The following is a 16,629-nucleotide window of genomic DNA, read 5'->3' as shown; positions in this document are numbered from 1 at the left end:
AGGCTCGGTGAGAGGGTTATGCGAGAGAGGAGCTTTGGAGCAGCGGCAAGATTAGTTGGCAAAGCGGATTTGGGGCGTATTGAGAAAACGGAAGGAAGCGACAGCTTTCCTCTGAGCTGAATTTGATTGAGGCTGGGCGGCGGAACAAGGGAGAGTATCCTTTTGCGTCGCTGGAGAGCGCAATAGGTGAAATGCATGAAAGGAGAGGGCTGAGGGTTATTTGAGAAGGGTGAGGGGGGGGGCGGGTCCCAGGAGCTAAGCGAGTTTATTTACTAGTGCTGTACTCGAAGATTTTCAGCTATGACTAATGAGGTGTTATGAATATACCATCGTCTTATTAGTGACCATAAACAACTCTGCTAAGCTTAATATTGAACAGAACTTATAGGCTCCGTGCAGACAATCTTCTGGCCCATTTGCCCTTTGTCCGTCACTCGACGGATATGGAAGGTCAACAAGCCCATTGCGGCGAACTCTTCAGGATCTCTTTCAGCTCGAGTACCACTCTTCCAAAACCCATTGTCAGCAAGAAGTATAAACCCAAACATGTACCTCCGCTGCCCGTTGTTGCCCTGCCTCCAGATCGAAACTTTCACCAGGCGTTAGAGGCAAGATATATACATACATACACTCGGGCTAGATGGCCGGCTTCAACTTTGATAACCTACGGCTCCAGACCCTCGGAGGACTGGCAGCAGGGATAGGCAACGGCTATCAACAGGAGCCCGCATTGACCTTCGGCCTGGAACTCGAGCTGGACTTCGCCATCAGCCGTCCCCGCTACAGGAGATGGCTAGCGACGAAGCCCGCCATTGCGACGCCACCAGCAAGCCCTGACATCGAGCCGTACAACCTCAATGCTCTACGGCGACGACTGGGCCAACCGGCTTATGTCAAGCCCCCGACGAAAAGCAAAAGCGCAGGAGGGGATGGAGAGGCGGCAGGCACGGCGGAGGATAATAATCGTAATAATAATAGGCAAGGGCCGCCCGATCCCTCACCGACGTTCACGGACAGCAGCGGCCTGACGATGTCCACGCGGGACTCGCAGGTCTCGTACAGCCTGCGCGGCCAGCTGCTGCACTACTTCCTCGACTTCCTCAACCACCGGCTGCCAGAGTCGAGGCAGACCGCGCCCTCGCTGCTCGGCGAGGTCATCTGGGGCGACAAGCCCAAGACGGCGAGTTCCGACTCGTGGCACCTGACCTGGGACGAGAGCGTCGTGCCGTCACGGCAAGAGCTGGCTCAGCTGCTGGGCGTGACGTTCGATGAGGTGCGCGGACTCTATCGCTGCGTCGGAGCGGAGCTCGTGTCCAGGGTGATGGGCTTCGATGATGAGCGCGACTGGTTCCCCCAGCTCGTGCAGTTGCAGAACGACCTGAGTTGGGATGAGCCCGAGGGTGGCGCTTTCTTCGCGAGCGGGGAAGAGCACACGCAGGTGCATTTCGCGTTGTGTAACGAGGACATCTCGCTCGAGCTGGCGCAGACTCTGTGTGTCCTTTACGGCATATTCGAGAGCCAGATTGAGAAGTGGCTGGCAGCCGCGAACAGGGATAGTAAGTGGTGCTGGCGGATGAGGCTGGGTATGGAACGTCTCCGGGTTCAGCTGGATGATACTGGAACCCAGCTTGTGACCCTGCCGCTGAAGAGATATACGCACGGAGAATTTGCCGATCTGATCTACGCGACGAGAAGCTTCGAAGAGCTGCGAACGGCGACGACCGGCTGGACTGCTGGTGAGAAGTATTCGCCGGATGGCCAGCCCACGGATAACGTCCTCGCGAGAAACTGGACCACAGTCAACATCTCGATGAGGCGAGAGAATAAGCCCACCACGTTTGAGTTCCGGCATCACCATGGCACTTTCGACCCAATAGTGATCGGGTGGTGGGTGAAGTTCTGCGGTTACATGGTGAGGTATGCATACCTGGTTGTCGAAGTCGGGTTGAAGCTGCAAGATCACGCCCAACGAACCATGGAACAAGAACCCTTCCTGGACCGTTTAGCCAAGGAGAATGTATTGGATGTGATTGGATTTTCGGAAGCGGGCAAGGCACATTTCGCACAGCAAGCCATAAATAATTACAATGCTGCTCACAACGACGCGAGGACGATTGACGAGATGGTGGTACGACAGCGGTGTATCAGACGACATCGGGGCGAACAGCCATCCATCAAAATGGACGAAGAGATCATGAACGAGCAGTGGTTTAAGGATATCTGGAGAGACAAGATGACCGCGCCGTTCCCACTGCAAGGCGAAGTAGATCCTGTGTCAGGCATGATAAAGAGCCCGGACAATTTCCACGCCCCGGTGGTTGACTTTACAGGCACATTCGCATGGCTTCGAATAGGCGTTGAACTAGGTAAAGCGGATATCGACATGCAACAATCTCAACTGAATAATTCTTGGCTCTCCAAGGCAAACACTAGCGAGGACTTACAACATGAGAGTTATAAGGACGAAACAGGACAAGTGGCGAACTGGATTAGAATGATGGTAATGTGCAATAAGAACAGAAGGGATATGCAATAAGAAGAATAGAGATAGGGCATAAGGATTGGTTCAAGTGGTTTTTATAGATCTAGATTCGAAGGAATAAAGCGATTTTTGAGTAGATTTATTTCATTTTGGAATAGCAGTTGTATCTAAAATGACTTCAAGTGCAGTAGTTGGGGAACATTGAATATTTCAGTGGCCACCGGGTTGACACGTTGCTTGTGTGGAATTAAATTTGCAAACTGTACTTCATATGCTTTTTCAAGTTGGATAGATACAGTGGATATGCTCCCTGACTTATGTTATGTCAGCGCAACCGATATGAAATGTTGTAGAGAAGAATCCTTTGGTCGGTGCATTGAGAGACTGGCTGCTCTTGCCTCGGTCATACTTGCACTCTTGCAATCTTGCCAGGCAATTCCGGGAGGTCGAAACCAATAGCCATTCCCAAGCAGAAAAAAAAGACAAGTACAAAACCACCAAGAAAACACGTTCAATCAGATACAGTTTCTGGTCATCAACATCGCCGCACCGCTGTTTAGACGGGCAAACTTCAGTGCTTGACTCTACGTGGTAATCATCACATTGAACCATCTCCAAACAGCTAGGAAAGAAAGGACTTGCAGGAAGTGACTTGGAAAAATATCGATATTGACGTGCTGTGTTGTACTCGTCTAAATGCCCTAGGACTTCTGGGATCATAGCTTGGAAGCGTCTCTGCGCGTGCATCGAAACATTTGGAGCTGAAAAATTGACTCACCAGTTGCTCCGAGAAAGGAAGGCAGGCGAAAAACAGGAAATTCAAGCACATGGCCCCATCCAGTGGAAAAGGGGAGCCGGGAATCACGATCTGGTATTCCTGTGCCTCCACACGATGACTCTCAGCCGGGCAAGAGAAGTTTCTCCAACGCCCCCATCACCCGATGCCAGAAAAGCCCAGTCCAGTCTCTACGCCTCTAAAAACGCCACTCTTTCCCAGTCAAAATCTCAAGGATACGCCCGCTACCGAAAGCCACCACAACTCCTGAGCACTTGCCTAGACATTGCGGCCGTCTAATCTTCTGCCCACCGACGGCTCCTTCTTCTCCTCCTTGATCTGAGTTGGTGCTTTTTCTTCAGTCTTACGCTTGAGACCACCCTTCAAAGTGTAGCCCTGCCCCTCGAATCTGGGTTGAAGAGCAGCAGAATTCTCCTTATCCTTATCCTCTTGCGTCTTCAGCGGCTTGATCTCGTAGCCGAAGAAAAGCTTGTTGGGGGCTAATCTCAGGGGCAGCGGACCATTCGTTCTGCGAACAGCTGTTGCTGGAACCGGAGGGTTAGTGCTAGTACCTTGAACCGGAGTCGAAGGTTTCGGGGTCGGGTTCTTGCTGGACTTCTTCGCATTGAGCTTCTGGCCACCGAGCAAGAAGTTAGAGGATACGGCTTTGGCGCCTAGAACAGCTGCGTTGGAGCTTGGAGCAATAGCGTCGTAGTTAATGGACTGGGCCATGGTTCCTTGGCTGTGCATCATTCCTCCTGCAGGCAGACCAGCTACAGATTTCGGGGTGGATGTTCCGCTACCGCGAGTGGGTTGTGGTTCGACATAGCCTAGGGGAGCGGCAAAATCGACCTCCACATCTGTCTCGATTACACAGACTGCGCCCTTCCCACTCTCAGGCTTGACTTCAAGAACAGCCATGTCATAGGTTTCGTCGTTGTATTTGAAGGAGAAGACATCGCCTTTGGTCATGGTTGCGAAGTTGCGGAAAGCTCGCTCGAGCACAGCTTTGGGGTCGGAGACTTCGAGGAAGTTGACGTCCTGGGCTTGGACTTTGATGAAGCGGGCGGGGGCGAGATCGGTGGAGCGAATTTGGATGAGGTCGCCAGTCTCGACGAGGAGAGTTTGCATCATCTGATGTTCTGGGTTAGTATATATTTTTATTGAAGTGGTGAGCGTGTACGTACCCAATGTGGCAAATACACCTTGCCTTCCTCTGCGATGAACTCCAACACACCACAGTGTGTTGTTCTGTCTCCCTTGAGGCCATTGGTGAGCTCAAAGAGCATTGGGTAGGTGATGTGCAGTCTGGTGAGCTTGTCGAGCGCCGAAGCTGGCATGATGATCTTTCCGCCATAGTTCAACTCCTCTCTCTCGGGGCCAGGGAGCATGACCGTTGGATAACAGCGGTAGTATTCATCGAAGCGCTTAGGAGCACCGCGCATCCCACCACCGCGCTGAAGCATATCATACATGGCCATGTGGTCTTCGTCGTGGTAAAAGTTGCCGAACGACTGCATGTTTGTTAGCTGGTTACCCTCCGGTGGCGAGGATATACTAGCCATCTTGGAGTTACTATGGCCGAGGAATGTAACAAGGTATGAAGAGATTTAAGGAGATAAAAAGGGTGGGATCAGTGTGTAATTGTCGTGGAGATACAGTCGAGAATTATATGTCGGAGCAACAGGTACCTAAAACGATGACGTTCAGTGGTGCCTTGTCTAGGGGCCGAATATTAGCCGGCAGCCTTGTGTGCATCCTCAGCCCGTTCGTTCACTCCACCTCATTCTCCTACAACAACCCGAATCAACATTATTCCAAACACCAATTGAACAAAGCTCCATGATCTTCTAAAGCTAAAATGTCCTCCCGCTACGCAGCAGCCCGCCCAAAGCGCGCCGGCGAACAATTCGCGCGAACTCATCACGGCGAAGGCGACGACGGCGGCCCCTCCTCCACCAAGAAACCCAAGTTCGACCTCAGGAATCCCTCTGCTCTAGCCCCCGATGCGCCAGAAGAAGATGCGATTCTTGAGGCTGATGTCATTGGGTCTGGGCCGGGCATGAAGAGGGGCGCCGTCAATATAGACGGATATGACAGTGATTCCGATAACGAGGGATTCGATGCGAGAGCGGAGGAGAGGGCGAAGGGAAAGAAGGGGGAGGTCAGTCTCGCCGATGCTTTTGAGTATGGGAAGGATGGGATTGGGAAGGGGGAGCAAGAGGACGAGGATGATGATATGTTTGGGGACTTGGAGGAGGATGAGGTCAAAGAGAGTGCCAGGCATGTTTACTAGGTGTTTCTATACCGGAAGATGGGAAACTTCCATTCAGAATATTGGCGCTGATTCTCATGATCTAGGGCCTCGAAAGGCAAAACAAAAAAGAGCGTTACATTCTTAGAAGCAGACGAGATTGAGGGACAGGTGGAAAGCAGTAAGAGTGGTGGGCACATATCCGGAAATTTCGTATTGGATCCTAAAGGTAATATTATAAAGCCTCAATTCCATCGGGATCGGCAGTGAAACAAGACGTCGAAAGGCCGCCCCTTGTACCCTTCAATGCCCTACTTGGTGTCCATATGTTCAGAATCACTAGCTAAGCCCGACCACCAGGCAAACTCTCCACCCACGCCATGGACGACCAGCTCTCCTCCGACGACGAAGAAGACGCCGCTCTCGCTCTCCAAGAAGAGGATATAGACGCGGAAGTCGGACTCGGGGGCCTCAAGCGCAATGCCCCAAAGGTCGACGCCTTTAACATGAAAGCCGAGCAAGAAGAAGGACGCTTCGACTCTGCCGGGAACTTCGTGCGCAAAGCCAACGACCCCGACGCCAAACACGACATGTGGCTCGAAGGCGTATCCAAAAAAGAAATGCGCAAGGCAGCCGAGGCGCACGAAAAGCGCGAGGAGGAACTGAGAAAGAGACGGCTCGAGGACGATATGGTCGAGACGAAGGATGTCTTGGGGGTGTTGATTGGGCAGTTGGAGAAGGGAGAGACGGTCCTGGAGGCGCTGGCCAGGTTGGGAAGGGGCCAGAAGAAGGAAAAGAAGGTGCCGAAGTGGAAACTCAAGAAGATGAAGCAGCAAAATCGGAACGGGAATGGAAATGGAGGTGAGGAGATGGACGTCGACTCTAAAACAGAAGCCGAGGACCCCGAGCAAGTGCGGATCAAGGAGGCCGTCGACGTCATCACGGGCGCGGCGGACCAGCTGCTCACGAGGGGCCAGACGGAGATCTACGAACAGGAGCGGGAGATGCTGATTCGGCAGTACCGGCGAGAAGCCGGGGAGGATTGGGCGGAGCCCAAGAAGGAGGAGATGGCAGAAGAAGGAGGAGATGTGAAGATGTGGGAGTACAGGTGGATTGACGGGCGGGACGGAGCGGCGAAGCAGGGTCCGTATGATGGGGCGACCATGGTTGCGTGGCAGGACGCTGGGTATTTCGGGGAGGGAGTGGAGTTTAGGCGAGAGGGCAAAGGTGGGCCGTGGGATAGAGTAGTGGATTTTGTATAAATGAGTAAGCTTTGTAAATGATACCCATGAGGGAAGAAAGAGACGGAAACGCCAAGAGGAAAAACTCGCAAGTCCACCTAATATCGAACACTATAAATACAATTGTTATATTACCTCGCAAGAGCGAGCAACATCTAAGGTTGTTCTTCAATATCGTGACATTCGCTTAGCTTCTGTATGCCTGAAGCACCCACCTGGTTTTTCTAGCCCTACCAATACAAAAGAGGTCTATCGACCTCTATTCAATCAGTTCGCCTCTGCTCCTATCGTAGCAAATTATAGGTATCACATAAAACGCCCAACACATCCGTTCGTTCGTCCACCCATTCCTAAAATCACGAAAGCTCCATCGCATCCCCGTGCCCATTTGTAAAAGAAAGGTTCACTGCCCCCGAATCCCCAATCAGCCGTTTCTCAAACTCACTCACGAACTTTACGCTCCGCCCGCTATCGTAGAAGAGCTGGAAACTACGCTGTACATCCTCAATCGTGACCTGCTTCGCCTTTCGCTTCGCCGAGATGAGTTGGCTGGTCGTGATGAGATTGCTCGCGTAGCGAAGGCCGGTCTCTTGGCCGATTTTGGTGAGGAGGGCCAGAGCGTCGGGCGTGACCTCGACCTCTTCTTCTTGGGCGCGAATGGAGAGTATTTGCTGGATCTCTTCCGTGTTGTAGGCGTGTGTGCTGACGATGACTACGCGATCGAGGAAATCCAGCGGGAGACCGTGGGGACTTCTGTAGTTGGTGCCGCGGATGCGAGAGTTGCCTCTGTTGGACGCCATGATGACGATGGGAGCCAGCTCGTCCTCGAGCGCGCGATTGATGAATGAAAAGCACTCAATATCCAGCATATGCACTTCGTCGATGAATAGGACACCGGGTACGATCTCAGCCTTGCCTTCCTCCTTCCACTCGGCTACTTTGGTGTTGATCTGGTCGCGAACTTCGCTACGGATCTCACCAGTATCGCCGGAGAAAAGGGCCAAGAAACCTTGCGTGCGAGAATTGATGACATCGATTTCGTGAAGGGATACAGTGTGCACGACTTCCTTGCGCTTTTGCAGGTCGCCGTCTGGGCACTGCAGAAACTTTGTGTCGACGCCCATGGCATCGTAGTCGCGAGATTTGGCGAACGAGCGGCCGAGCTTGCTAATCTTTCCCGAGGACTTATCTATGGAGATGATGTCGCCGGCCATTACCCGCTCTTTAGTCATGGCATCGATCATTTTGCTGCCCATGTCGTAGACAGATTCCATATCTGTGGTCTTGATTGTGAGCTTGCCCTGCTTAGTGCCTCCTGTAACACTCCGGTCAGTTTGAATCTCGACGACCTCTCCCTCGATCATCTCGCTCTCCTCTTTTATCCGTACGCCTATAGATTTGCGGAACGCTTGCTCAAGAGCTTCGGTCTTGGACATTTCGAGGGAGAAGATCTCGGACGAGGCTACCATTGTGAAGGGAACATCTGAGCCGAGGGCTTGTGACATGCCCATGGCAATAGCTGTCTTTCCGGTACTGTACCTCAGTCAGAATGTCCGTGCCGCGCAATTGTGCAAATAATGTGAGCGAAAGTTGCTTCTTACCTTGGAGGTCCAGCAATCAACACTGCCCGTCCTGCAATCTTTCCCTCCTTCACCATCTGCAGAATGACTGCCGCAGCTTTACGCGCCTTCTCCTGCCCGACAAGTCCCTGGGATGAGCTCCGCGGCTCCAAAGTATCTGGGTCTACCCCTAGACCGCGAATATGAGAGTGCGCTGCGATCAGGTTGAGCCCGCGGAGCTCCTTGCTCTCGGAGACGGTTTGGATGGCCTGGCAAAATTGGTTAGTAGCGTTGCATAATGTGTTTATCGAGGAAGCTTACGGCAGCCATGGTGAAGGTTCCGTAGAATATTAGGGGGCTGTAGTGAGTATGCGGATGGTCGCAAAGATCCAATCTGCTGTGGAGCTACTTATGATGATGAGAAGAAAGCCCCAGGATAATTTGTGAGGGTGTGCTGTAGAGTATCCGGGGGGGGGGAGGTGTGTTTACCTAAGCAGGGACATGGCCACCAGCGGATTGGGCTTAGCGTGGTTGCTGTTTATCAACATTAGCAGTGGCTAGCTGCATACACGCCCCGGGCAGTTTGAACCGGTTTCGGATGCGGGTATAAATTTCAGGCTTTGTTCCGTTCTCACCACCAACAACTTGTCTTCCACCACAGTCCACAACATCTACCAGACTCCACGCGCATCCACAGCGGGAGTCACGACGTTCCTTCTGCGACCTTGTTCTCATCTCTCTCGACCTCAAGCTCAACTTCATACTCAATCTCTACCTCAACGCCATCGAGCCCCTGGGCACCTCCCCGTTGCCCGCCGCATACCCCCCCTCCTCTCGCATTCGAAACCAGCATCCTCTCCTCCTTCAACACAAACTCGAAGAAATTGACTCCGCCCCCTACTACTACTACTACTACGTACATGACCACAGCCATTCGATAATGAGAAAGTCACCAGTGCAAAGAGATAGCGCTGGGAAAAGAGAGGAGGAGAACTTCTACCGGCGCTAGATTCGTGAGTACTCTAACCCTTATGCATTGCAGCGTCTCTCTCAACTCCTTACTTCCCTTCTATTGCATTCCTGGGCATAGGTACTGCACGCATTACCTTTTGTATAAATTTTTTTATACACACACACACACATATATATAATGCAGGAATTCAACAAGAGCCCGCAACTAGAACAATAATGTCGGCTCGACGTGTCCTACCACGCATTCACCCCCTACAGTGCTCGCACCGCTGGATTCCATATTGGCCTCCGAACCGAGCTCTGACGTTCGAAATACAGAAGCGTACTCATTGAACGCGTCGAAATCCGCTGAGCGACAGCGCGAGAGCGCGCAAAGACCGGTGCAATACTCTACACTACAATTCTGCGCTCTCAACTCAAGAATGGGAGACGAACGTTACAGAAATAATGCTCCCAGCTACCGTCCCAGCTCCGCACGCCCTCAAGATGTCCGGGCCGACCGATACCCAGGAAGACAGGACAGCAGATACGAAGGTGAGAAGCGCGTAGAACTTGGTTACGACTCTTACAAGCCTGGTCAATCACCTTCACGAGATTTGATCCCACCCCCCAACAGAAATAGATGCTCACCGTTCCCTGCTGAGGTGTCGTCTCCATACAATGACTCACAGCGTACGTATCTACATAATCCCTTTTATTGAACTATGACTATAGATTCACTAGCCTCTCAAGTCGCAAAATTTTCAGAGTCAAAGCTAACTATGTGAAAGGCCCAAATAGCAACCATTCGCGTTCGCCTTCTGAATCTAGCCCTTATCGACAACCTGAGTCTGACGCAGCGCGACCTCCGATCAAACCTAACGTACATTTAGACCAACGAATTACCTCGAACTCAACGTCTATCAAACCTATGCTGCAAATCAAAGGACTTGCCTCGCAGCAAAACCACGATACTTTCTCTTCTCTCAAAAATACCGTCTCGGCTAGGGCTAGCTCCTGGGCAGCTCAGACCCGCAATGTTTCTATTACAGATTCCGAAACTAATAAACAGTCTTCACAACAGCCAGCATCTATGCCATCTGAGACTGCGGATTTAATGGGCCTACAAGCACCTCTTATCAAGATTCTCCGCGATGCATTCACGCAAGCCGTTGACGATGTGACGGAGATGGCAGCGTTAAAGTTGAAAAAGAGGACTGCGAAAGTGGCTCGAGATAAGATGAAGGCTGTGTACGAAAAAACTAAGGTCAATCATGATAAATATCCGCCAATGAGAGAAATGCAAACATCCGCTAAAGACGAGGCTGAGAAGGCATATCAAGCTGCATGTCAACAAGTTGACTTGAAGGCCGCGTCGCTTGTAAAACTCGCTGCCCACACTGCGGAGCACATCGTGCCAACGGTCTTGGCCAATACACCTGGCGGTCAAAAGCAACAAAAGGCTGAAGAGCGTATGAATACACTCGAAAGTATATGTCAAAATTTCGAAAACTTCGTCAAGGAACAAGAAAAATTCTTGGCTGGCCAACAGAAGGTGAATCAAGAATTGGAGCGAAAGTATTCTGCTTCAGTACAGGCTCGCCTTGACGCAGAAAAGAGATGGGCGAACGAAAAGAGCGGTCTTCAAGCTCAGCTCCATCAAATTGCCACGAAGCTGAACGGCTTGGATGAAGCTATAAAGCCTGTAGAAAACCTACACCACAAGGTCGCTCTGGTTGAGAAGGATATGGTCAGAATGATCCCTGCAAACCTAACGCAAAGGCTTCAGATCCTAGATCAGTTACCTGCAGACATTAAGAAACTGTATAACCTTGCGGATCTAGGAAGTCAGTCGTTCCAAGCCTTGGATAGAAAGTTGGAGTCCCAGAAGCAAAGTAGCAGTGCTTTAAATACAATGTCCGAAGATCATGCGACTCAAACAGAGCGACTGCAGGGAGAACGAGATTCGTTCACTAATAGCCTGCTGGGCTTGGACGGCAGAGTCTTGGAGCTTGAGGCCGCGGTCAAAGCGATGCCTGACATCGCAGCCGTGGAAGACCGAATATCACGACTGACAGCACATCTACGGTCAAACAGTGGCAGTGAAAACCCCACTGGCCCGAGCTTTTCTGCGACATCTACCCCAGCTTCTGATCTTCGAGCTAGTATCGATGATCTAACCTCGAGACTTCTACAAACAGACCAGAGACTACAAACTCTGGACTCGGAGACGATCAAGGAAATCTCGGGCATGAAGAAGATCCTCCCGGAAGAAATATCCAAGCTTGAAAACAAACTCACTCAGGCGTTGAAAAGCGAGAGTGAAATGTTGGTAGAGCTTAGTGGGGTTGGGGTCGAGCGGGTTGTTAAGGAGGAGTTTGCAGGCTCCCTACATCGTCTTGCTACTGTTGAGGGCTCTATTGAAAGCTTGAAGGATTTCCAAAACACCTTGAAAGAGTCTGTAGATTCAACGAAAGGCGAGCACGATCTCCTCAAAACTTCACACGAAGGCTTGAGAGGCGAGCACGATACTCTAAAGAGCGAGCACGATCTCCTCAAGGGCTCGCATCATCATATCATGGAATCTCAAAATGCCATGAGAAATAAGCTGGAAGCCTTCCAGATTCGTGTCGGGCAGGGCCTGAACAATCTTACTGGTGCAACCGCAGGCCACGCCATAAAAATCATTCAGCAACAGAATATGTTCGCACCAAGTTCTCTAGAGGAAAGCTTAAAGACAAGTCTCGCAACTGCTACCGATACCCTAAACACTACTATCGAGGCCCACCAACACGCTATCGGCGATTTAGAGTCTCGGTTCAACAATATCATGACATCGGACCTGCACCGTGCTATCATGCAAAGTATGCACGAGCAGTACCCAAATATCAAGGACACACAGATGATATTGTCCAACCTTGGATCCGATATCAATACATTAAAGACGAATCTATCGACCATAAAGCTCGCCATTCAAGAAATGAAAGAGTCCGGTCAAGCCCCTGCTCAGCTATCAGTTCCCGCCGAACAAGATAACGCGGTCATGAAGGGATGCCGTAAAGAAATTGACAGTCTCACTATCGAAACCCACAATCTGAAGAAGAGCCTGAATGAAAAGCTCAACCAGCTCGCCAAATCCATCGTCGACGAAGGCGATATGGTCGAGGCAAAATCTGAAGAAAAGCGGAAAGAGCTGGAGATCAAATACGAAGAGAAGTGGAAGGGGCTGTACGACTCTATCATCAAGCTGCAATCCAAAACCCAGGAGATTGAGAAGAAAGTCAGCCGAATGTCAACGCCACAACCTCGGACTCAGGATCAACCGCAACCAGCAGCCCTAAGAACCGCCTCCGGCACCCCTAGCATTTCTCGGGCGACCTTTAAACCCTTGAGCCGCCTGCCATCGAACACATCAACCGCATCCATCGCCAGCGACAGTGCAGTCCTTGGCAAGCGCAAGGTAATAACTCCAAACGGAAGCTCGGCCGCAGGCGTGGAAGGTAGCAAAACCAACGGCTCTAAACACGGCGACTTGCGCAGCACCAACAGTCCCGTCCAGCAAAACCAACCTAAGCGCCGCCGCCGCGCGTCCACCAAGTTCGGCGACGACCGCGAAAAAGACCAGTCCAACGAGACTGACGATGACGATGCCGCCGAGCCGACAGTGTCTGCGGACGAAGACATAGACGAGGAGTGAGTACGGAGCGCCGTGTAGATGCCATTCCTGTAGATAGTGCTTTGTTCTCCTTCCATTTCTGACCGTTTATTTTGATGGAGTGCTGATTTGGTGACTATTTGTTTCAAGTGCGAGAGGAACGCCAAAGGATGTCAAACCCGTGTTCGTGAAAAAGAGCCAGCAGGCGAACCAGCCTGCCTTGGCGAAGGGCTTGATGGGGAAGGGCTCTGGCGACGTGATTACGATTGAGGACTCGGAGGACTCGGATTGAGCTTCGCTCATTCACAATCCGCCCCCCCCCCCCCATCCTCCTCTCTCTCTCCTACCCTACCTTTTTGATTGGGAATGGATCGAGATCTGGGATTGCCTATTACCGAATCGTCTCGGATCCCTCTAATTACATCTTGCATTGCATGCTTGCTTGCTTTACCGATAGATACCCCAGAGAAGCATTGGTGGAAAGTGAACTGCACGGAGCGGAGGGGAGAGAGAGAGAGAGAGAGAGAGAGCAAGTACATTGCGCGTCTTTGCCATGTATATCTCTGTTCACATATTGTACATTACACACTCTGTTTAATTTGCTTCTGTCTGTATTCATCTTTTTTGCAAGCGAGCGTCGTCGCGAGGCTCTTCTTTTGCATGGGCATGGCATGTTATGGAATTCTTAGGCGCGAGTTGAAGAGAGAGAGGCAGTTGTTAGATACCCATTTGCTTTTGCTTTAGCTTCTTCTTTTTTGAAGAAAAAGCTTGGCTTCGCGTTCGTCTTTGGTTTTACCTTGCTTCACCTTTTAAATATAATATTGCCTGGCTTTGCTTTGCTTTGCTGACCCTCTTCCTTCCCTCTCACATAATCTACTCGTCTGGTAGAGGCCTGTCGACTGGTACGCTACGTCAAACGAGAGGGCCAGACGAACGGCTGACTGCTCGAGGGACGAATAAAACAATGTGAGTAGTGATAAGGCCTTACTTGGCTCTTGCCCGTGGCACTTGGGCCTCAGCCTAGAATATTCAAGATAAGATAAGACAAGACGAGACTAGGTAGGCATTCTGAATGCTCACTTACTTGCTATCAACAAAATCAATCATGTTGTTAAGAGAAGCCTATAAACAAAACACACACCTATCAATTATCAATAGGCTTCTCAGTTATTATCAGCTGCAGGAAAGGATGACTGACGGGTCTGAGGACCTTAAGCAGTCACTTACTCACTTCCTCACTCACTCACTCGTACCTAGATTCTCGAAAGCAATATATACACATACATACTGGTGTTCACTTCCCTTCCCTTCCCTTCCCTTTCCTTCACCTCACCTCACCTCACCTCACCTCATATAGCACACGCTCATATTTCGTAATTAACAACCACCTGGATCCATCAGTGCAAGCGGTACCTACCCAAGTAAATATATATATATATTGAAACTACCTATCCGTATACACAAGCGCTAGCAAGCTCAGCTTCAGTGAAGGTGCGAGCTCCACCAGTATACAGTTTATGGAAGTAATTAAGTAAGTAAGTAAGTAAGTAAGTAAGTAAGTAAGTAAGTAAGTAAGTATGGCCAATGATGTGAGAGTAGCGTGCGAAGAGCGCCTTGTTACCTTTGAACTGGAGGGCTGGGCTACTACTTTGCATATTGCATACACTGGATAGATGGAGAAAGCGACGGGCGGGATGCATATATAAATGCCCAAATGCATGTAAGAAGATGTGCATGTAAATATACGCGCAGGCGTTTTCAGAGCGTAAAATAACAGAAATCAAGATTCGAATAAACAAATGATTGGGTACATGATTAAGTTGGAAGGGTAAAGTTTACTTAAGCTGCGATAAAAAGCTCATTGCATCGTAAAATTCATTATTTGCTACCAGCCTCAGATTTCCCACCTATCAGAAACTAGTGACTAATATACAATACGCGCTTCTCCATCTTCAAAAAAAAATCTTAAACATGTCCCTTGTGGTATCTCACCGCAAACCGCGGACTTAGCACCAAAGCGTTATTCCGGGTGCCCATCCACGCTTGCTAAACATATGCAAAGACTTAAACTCCGAAACTTCCCAATTCGAGAAACATAGCTTTTCGCTCAAAATGCAGCACCCCCAACGCTCTCTCCGGCCAGCTGTCTCAAATGTTGTTCGCTAAACTGGGTCCGCAAACTGCAAGCAGCTGACTCGCGACTCAGACGCTTCCACTCTCTCATCGACTGGTTCAATCTATCTTGCTTGGCGTACAACTTAGCTCTGAGGATTTCCTCTTCCTCTTCCAGCTTCTTCAAATGCGCGGAAATTTCAGGCGTGAAACCTGTGGCTGTAGGGTCAATTCTACCGCCAGGGATGATTTGCGGCATGTTGTTCAAGGCTGGATGAGGTCGTGGACCAGTGCTAGGGGCAGAGATAGAGGTATTGCGGTTGTAGATACTGGAGGAGTGTTGCAGATTCGGTCGAGAGGGGACCCCGGCTCGGGGGCCGGTTGGGATTCCTGCTACTGGGCCCGTAGGGATGGTAGGCGGTACTGAGGGAGAAGCTGTGATGACTGGTGGTGGGGTTTGAGTGGGTCGGGTGGTTGGGGTAGTGGTTCGGGGGGCGGCGATATCTGGTGTTCTTCGTTGTGGTGGTGCGGCACCCCAGGGCGTGCTATCGGGTCTGGTTGGGCGATCGCTGCTGAACGACCCTCTGCCTCCTCTCATGCTGTAGGAACCTCGAGCTGCGGCAACATAGCCACGAGGGCCGGCAGGAGGGATGACTGGTGTTGAGTTGTAAGGTGAGGAATGTTGATTCGATATGGAGGATACAGGAGCGGTGAAGTTTCGAGTCCCACTTGGCCCAGTGGGAGGTGCACGAAAGCCAGCAGCAGGTCCTCGAGGAGGAGATCTAGCGGCCACATGTCGGACTGGAGAGCGCTCTCGGGGAGTTAATCTAGCCGATTCTCTGTCTCGGTAGGCAAGCTGAATCGCTGGAGAACGTTCTCGTGTAGGTGGTGAACGAGGTCTATTATCGCGGATTGGGTTGTGCGTTAGGTGTTGACGATCTGGATGAACAGGAGGGGAGGAGCGACGGGACGTGTTTCCAGAAGTTCTGCCAGAGAGAGGAGGAGACGGTGACCGAGGGCGTCTCCAGGAGGCAGCACTTGGTCCGGTTGGTACTCGATCATCTCTACGATCCGCACTTCGAGATCGTGCACGATTATTGTAGCCTCCCCGGGGTCCAGCAGGTGGAGATCTTCGAAACGGTGGGGATCTGGGTCGCTGCATGGGACGTTCACGTTCGCGTTCGAAAGGGGATCTTGATCTTCTTCTGGAGATACGATGTTAGCATAGAGAAAACGGTGACATGGAAACGACTCGCCTTTCTTCTCTCCGAGGTGGAGATCTGGCTCTGCGGTCATCGTCTCTGCGGGGCGAGAACCTGCGAGGGGTCCTAACTCTCGGAGGGGTTCTTGCACGCAATGGAGATCTAGGTCTGCTCGCGCGCCAGTTGTCTCTCACTGGTGATCGTTCCCTTCTAAGCGGGCTTCTCGATCTGCGTCTTGGAGAACGGTCTCGGCCAGGGTGGTAGCTGTCGCCTGGAGGACTTCTTGCCCTATCTCTTCGAGGGGATCTGAACGTATCATTTCTGACAGGAGACCGAGGCCGGGCACCGCCAGGTCTGTATGATTCTCCTCGGCCCAGCATAGTAACTTCGCTGTCCTC

At 51.2% G+C, this 16,629-nt stretch overlaps 6 protein-coding genes across 6 annotated transcripts; 3 read left to right on the top strand and 3 right to left on the bottom strand.

Annotated features, from left to right (window-relative positions):
- Positions 1–640: 640 nt before the first annotated feature.
- L3040_009550 (uncharacterized protein) lies at positions 641–2,536 on the top strand (the record flags this gene model as incomplete). The annotated part of the gene is made up of 1 exon (XM_007293331.1): positions 641–2,536. The coding sequence occupies one exon, from the start codon at positions 641–643 to the stop codon at positions 2,534–2,536; it is 1,896 nt and encodes a 631-aa protein (XP_007293393.1).
- Positions 2,537–3,536: 1,000 nt separating this feature from the next.
- Positions 3,537–4,822, bottom strand: L3040_009549 (uncharacterized protein; the record flags this gene model as incomplete). Its single annotated transcript, XM_007293332.2, has 3 exons — positions 3,537–4,391; positions 4,445–4,771; positions 4,820–4,822. The coding sequence occupies 3 exons, from the start codon at positions 4,820–4,822 to the stop codon at positions 3,537–3,539; spliced, it is 1,185 nt and encodes a 394-aa protein (XP_007293394.2).
- A 296-nt stretch (positions 4,823–5,118) lies between these two features.
- Positions 5,119–6,773, top strand: L3040_009548 (uncharacterized protein; the record flags this gene model as incomplete). The annotated part of the gene is made up of 3 exons (XM_066156006.1): positions 5,119–5,444; positions 5,619–5,740; positions 5,872–6,773. 3 exons carry the CDS (start codon positions 5,119–5,121, stop codon positions 6,771–6,773), a joined length of 1,350 nt encoding a protein of 449 aa, XP_066010274.1.
- Positions 6,774–7,108: 335 nt separating this feature from the next.
- On the bottom strand, positions 7,109–8,641 carry L3040_009547 (uncharacterized protein; the record flags this gene model as incomplete). Its single annotated transcript, XM_066156004.1, has 5 exons — positions 7,109–7,464; positions 7,732–8,035; positions 8,219–8,285; positions 8,354–8,580; positions 8,633–8,641. 5 exons carry the CDS (start codon positions 8,639–8,641, stop codon positions 7,109–7,111), a joined length of 963 nt encoding a protein of 320 aa, XP_066010273.1.
- Positions 8,642–9,705: 1,064 nt separating this feature from the next.
- On the top strand, positions 9,706–13,209 carry L3040_009546 (uncharacterized protein; the record flags this gene model as incomplete). Its single annotated transcript, XM_007293335.1, has 3 exons — positions 9,706–9,955; positions 10,054–12,955; positions 13,068–13,209. 3 exons carry the CDS (start codon positions 9,706–9,708, stop codon positions 13,207–13,209), a joined length of 3,294 nt encoding a protein of 1,097 aa, XP_007293397.1.
- Positions 13,210–15,024: 1,815 nt separating this feature from the next.
- On the bottom strand, positions 15,025–16,325 carry L3040_009545 (uncharacterized protein; the record flags this gene model as incomplete). The annotated part of the gene is made up of 3 exons (XM_066156003.1): positions 15,025–15,928; positions 15,979–16,234; positions 16,286–16,325. 3 exons carry the CDS (start codon positions 16,323–16,325, stop codon positions 15,025–15,027), a joined length of 1,200 nt encoding a protein of 399 aa, XP_066010272.1.
- Positions 16,326–16,629: the final 304 nt, after the last annotated feature.

This window comes from Drepanopeziza brunnea (assembly GCF_022702325.1).
Source record: "Drepanopeziza brunnea f. sp. 'multigermtubi' strain 214-2 chromosome Unknown ctg19, whole genome shotgun sequence".
NCBI classification, from domain to species: Eukaryota; Fungi; Ascomycota; class Leotiomycetes; order Helotiales; family Drepanopezizaceae; genus Drepanopeziza; species Drepanopeziza brunnea.
This window is presented reverse-complemented; position numbering and strand designations above follow the sequence as displayed.